The sequence below is a fragment of the Salvelinus fontinalis genome, unplaced genomic scaffold (genome assembly GCF_029448725.1).
Source record: "Salvelinus fontinalis isolate EN_2023a unplaced genomic scaffold, ASM2944872v1 scaffold_0324, whole genome shotgun sequence".
Classification (NCBI taxonomy): Eukaryota; Metazoa; Chordata; class Actinopteri; order Salmoniformes; family Salmonidae; genus Salvelinus; species Salvelinus fontinalis.
This window is the reverse complement of record NW_026600533.1, coordinates 66,144-71,423: the sequence shown is the minus strand read 5'-3', so window position 1 is coordinate 71,423 and position 5,280 is coordinate 66,144. Positions and strand designations below refer to the sequence as shown.

The 5,280-nt window shown below is 36.7% G+C and overlaps 1 protein-coding gene across 1 annotated transcript; it reads left to right on the top strand.

The window, feature by feature from the left end:
• The first annotated feature begins 251 nt into the window (after positions 1 to 251).
• LOC129845593 (endonuclease domain-containing 1 protein-like) lies at positions 252 to 3,117 on the top strand. The gene is made up of 2 exons (XM_055913451.1): positions 252 to 485; positions 646 to 3,117. Exons 1-2 carry the CDS (start codon positions 252 to 254, stop codon positions 1,390 to 1,392), a joined length of 981 nt encoding a protein of 326 aa, XP_055769426.1. The 3' UTR covers positions 1,393 to 3,117.
• The last annotated feature ends 2,163 nt before the right edge of the window (positions 3,118 to 5,280 follow it).

Genomic DNA, 5,280 nt, shown 5'->3' with positions numbered 1-5,280 from the left:
AAACAGAGGAGTTTATGCAAATCAACCCTTTCTGTCTTGACATCTGAAGGAGGAGTCTCTGAAAACCTATTTAAAGCAGTCTGTCCTGACTCAGCTCAACAGTCTCCAGTCTACCAGCTGGTCTCTGTAACTTCATCTTTGTCTCTGTGGTGTACAGTCTTCAGGTGATGATGGGGGTATTGAATCATCTCTCTACTCTCCTCCTCCTCTCTCTCCTTCCTCCTGCTCTCCCTGATGTAGTGGATACGTTCATGGCAGATTGTGAGAAGTTCTTCCTGGAGGGAACAACTCCAAATCTCCCAGGCATTTTTGTTGGTGGGAGAGTCGAGGACAAACGCTACAAGCTGATTTGCCAGAAGTACAAGGACATCTACAGGTTTGCAACTCTCTACGACACGACCAACAGGATCCCTGTGTTCTCAGCCTACACCTTCACTGGTAATACAACGGGTCGACCTAGTCAGTCCTGGATGATCGAGCCCCAGGTAGGACTAATGTTTTGTCATATAACATAACATGTGTATTTGTCTACTGCTATAGACATACAGTATCTTTGATACACGAATATGTTGCAACCACTTTCAGCTTAAGTCTGGATTGTTAAATTGAGAATATTTTTGAGTTAATGTATGACTGTTTCTGCAGCTCGACGATATAAATGGCCAAGGTGAAATGAAGCAGAGTGAACGTAGAAGTTTTAAACACCAGGCTATGAACGCAGACTACAAATATAACAACCTGAGTCTGGACAGAGGTCACCTATTCCCATGTTCATATGCACCTGATAATGCTACCAAGAACTCCACTTTCACTCTGACAAACGCCGTTCCCCAGGCAAGTTCCTTCAACCGACGCAGCTGGCGTAAAATGGAGTGCAGAGTCAGAAAATTTCTTGTGAAGAACTGTAAGGATAACAACAACAAGATAAAGGCCTATTTGGTGACTGGAGCAGTTCCCAGCAACAACAAACTGAAGAAGCGAGTGAACATCCCAGATCTCCTGTGGACAGCCTTCTGCTGTTTCAACAACAAGAAGAAAGAGTGGATGGCCCGAGCACACTGGAGTAAGAACGTACCGGACACCAAGGGGAAAACATTGAAACCTATAACCTTGCAAGCACTCGAACACAAGTTGAAGAACATCTACAATGACAAAGTCAATGTGTTCACAAAAAAATGTCCAAGAACCTATCCTATTCTGAGTGTATTAGAGGACGAGACAGGGAGGGACTTAGAGAGTGTAGAAGAGGATGAGACAGGGAGGGACTTAGAGAGTGTAGAAGAGGATGAGACAGGGGAAAAGAGGAGCGGGGAGCCGAGCATAAAGATGGTGAAAGCAACAGGGGAATGTGATGAGGAGGATGGATGTGATTGTGACTGTGATGAAAAGTGATGAGTTTTGTCCAGTGGTAATTCCCACAACTATTGAGTACACATTCCCTAAGTTACAAGGGTTATAAGGGTATAATGGTTATAAGGGTTAAGTTATAATGGTTATAAGGGTTAAGTTATAATGGTTATAATGGTTAAATAATAATGGTTATAAGGGTTTAATGGTTATAAGGGTTAAATTATAATGGTTATAATGGTTAAATAATAATGGTTATAAGCCATGGTTAAAATTGTTATAAGCCATGGTTATAATGGTTATAATGGTTATAATAAGGGTTATAATGGTTATAATAAGGGTTATAATGGTTATAATAAGGGTTATAATGGTTATAATAATGGTTATAATAATGGTTATAATAAGGGTTATAATGGTTATAATAAGGGTTATAATGGTTATAATAAGGGTTATAATGGTTATAATAAGGGTTATAATAGGTATAATAATGGTTATAATGGTTATAATAAGGGTTATAATGGTTATAATAAGGGTTATAATGGTTATAATAAGGGTTATAATGGTTATAATAAGGGTTATAATGGTTATAATAAGGGTTATAGTGGTTATAATGCACATTGGTCCTCCGATCCTTCTGTGACGGTTAGTTCATTTGTTATTTTGAATAGTGTCTTGTCTTCGTTGTATATTAAATCATGGAAACTTACCACGCTGCACATTGGTCCTCCGATCCTTCTCGCCTCTCCTCGTCCGAGGAGGAGGAAGAGCTAGACTGCCGTTACAATAATGGTTATAATAATGGTTATAATAATGGTTATAATGGTTATAATAATGGTTATAATAATGGTTATAATGGTTATAATAAGGGTTATAATAATGGTTATAATGGTTATAATAAGGGTTATAATGGTTATAATAATGGTTATAATAATGGTTATAATGGTTATAATAATGGTTATAATAATGGTTATAATGGTTATAATAATGGTTATAATAATGGTTATAATGGTTATAATAAGGGTTATAATGGTTATAATGGTTATAATAGGGTTATAATAGTTATAATAAGGGTTATAATGGTTATAATAAGGGTTATAATGGTTATAATAATGGTTATAATGGTTATAATAATGGTTATAATGGTTATAATAAGGGTTATAATGGTTATAATAGGGTTATAATAGTTATAATAAGGGTTATAATGGTTATAATAATGGTTATAATGGTTATAATAATGGTTATAATGGTTATAATAAGGGTTATAATGGTTATAATAATGGTTAAAATGGTTATAATAATGGTTATAATGGTTATAATTAAACAAGTTTAAGGGTTATAAACATTAAAGACAAGCTCTGTTACTTTGGCGACTAAGAAAGTATATTTTAAACCTCCCACTTTGTGCTTGATGTATCAATGTGTCGTTCAAACATATTGAATCTATGAGCAGAATTACTGTTTCCCTACATTTCACCCCCCTAGCAAATTGAGTCTTAGCCAATAGGCATCAGCCCCTCACATGTGAGTGAAAACTAGTGTGGTGGCAGAATTTGTGTTGAACTGTTGTAACTTCTCAAGGGACATGTTCTGTGTTGGACTGTGATGCCTTTCATAGAGTCCTGGTGTGTCTGGACCTTAAACACAAGGCCATTGTGTTCTGGTACTGTTGCTGGTATAAATAACTGTAACAATCTGATGGTATTATCACCTCCCACTATATAAGGGACATGGAACCATTTACTCAGGAGGTTCTTCCCTGTGAAATCACAATCATCTCCCCTGCAGCTGCTTGATTAAAGATCTTTCTATTCAATTAAAAAGTCTCTGCCTTCATCTTTGGATCTAATCTTCTATAACATTTGGTGCCGTGACCCAGATGGACTCAGACATCCCTCTGGCCACAACTTAAAAAAGACTGTCTGTTGTCCAGCCGAGCCTTAATGGTGAAAGACCTCTTGTCCTCCTCAGCCACAAAATGTTGGTGTTCAATTTGGCAGAACTATTTCTTCCCTATAACAATGAATCTAACCGGTTAACATTAATCAATGGGAGCACAGTGGTGTCTCCAATAGTAGGGATTGGTTTACCTTTAATCACCTGAAATATACTGTTGGACCGGTATATTAGGAGGGATTGGTTTACCTATAATCACCTGAAATATACTGTTGGACCAGTATATTAGGAGGGATTGGTTTACCTATAATCACCTGAAATATACTGTTGGACCAGTATATTAGGAGGGATTGGTTTACCTATAATCACCTGAAATATACTGTTGGACCAGTATATTAGGAGGGATTGGTTTACCTATAATCACCTGAAATATACTGTTGGACCAGTATATTAGGAGGGATTGGTTTACCTATAATCACCTGAAATATACTGTTGGACCAGTATATTAGGAGGGATTGGTTTACCTATAATCACCTGAAATATACTGTTGGACCAGTATATTAGGAGGGATTGGTTTACCTATAATCACCTGAAATATACTGTTGGACCAGTATATTAGGAGGGATTGGTTTACCTATAATCACCTGAAATATACTGTTGGACCAGAATATTAGGAGGGATTGGTTTACCTATAATCACCTGAAATATACTGTTGGACCAGTATATTAGGAGGGATTGGTTTACCTATAATCACCTGAAATATACTGTTGGAACAGTATATTAGGAGGGATTGGTTTACCTATAATCACCTGAAATATACTGTTGGACCAGTATATTAGGAGGGATTGGTTTACCTATAATCACCTGAAATATACTGTTGGACCAGTATATTAGGAGGGATTGGTTTACCTATAATCACCTGAAATATACTGTTGGACCAGTATATTAGGAGGGATTGGTTTACCTATAATCACCTGAAATATACTGTTGGACCAGTACATTAGGAGGGATTGGTTTACCTATAATCACCTGAAATATACTGTTGGACCAGAATATTAGGAGGGATTGGTTTACCTATAATCACCTGAAATATATTGTTGGACCAGTATATTAGGAGGGATTGGTTTACCTATAATCACCTGAAATATACTGTTGGACCAGTATATTAGGAGGGATTGGTTTACCTATAATCACCTGAAATATACTGTTGGACCAGTACATTAGGAGGGATTGGTTTACCTATAATCACATGAAATATACTGTTGGACCAGAATATTAGGAGGGATTGGTTTACCTATAATCACCTGAAATATACTGTTGGACCAGAATATTAGGAGGGATTGGTTTACCTATAATCACCTGAAATATACTGTTGGACCAGTATATTAGGAGGGATTGGTTTACCTATAATCACCTGATATATACTGTTGGACCAGTATATTAGGAGGGATTGGTTTACCTATAATCACCTGAAATATACTGTTGGACCAGTATATTAGGAGGGATTGGTTTACCTATAATCACCTGATATATACTGTTGGACCAGTATATTAGGAGGGATTGGTTTACCTATAATCACATGAAATATACTGTTGGACCAGAATATTAGGAGGGATTGGTTTACCTATAATCACCTGAAATATACTGTTGGACCAGAATATTAGGAGGGATTGGTTTACCTATAATCACCTGAAATATACTGTTGGACCAGTATATTAGGAGGGATTGGTTTACCTATAATCACCTGATATATACTGTTGGACCAGTATATTAGGAGGGATTGGTTTACCTATAATCACATGAAATATATTGTTGGACCAGAATATTAGGAGGGATTGGTTTACCTATAATCACCTGATATATACTGTTGGACCAGAATATTAGGAGGGATTGGTTTACCTATAATCACCTGAAATATACTGTTGGACCAGTATATTAGGAGGGATTGGTTTACCTATAATCACCTGATATATAATGTTGGACCAGTATATTAGGAGGGATTGGTTTACCTATAATCACCTGAAATATACTGTTGGACCA

Coding starts and splice junctions, on each gene's coding strand:
- LOC129845593 (XM_055913451.1), top strand. CDS start 252: ATGGCAGATTGTGAGAAGTTCTTCCTGGAGGGAACAACTCCAAATCTC. Junction 486..645: donor CCTGGATGATCGAGCCCCAG/GTAGGACTAATG, acceptor CTGTTTCTGCAG/CTCGACGATATAAATGGCCA.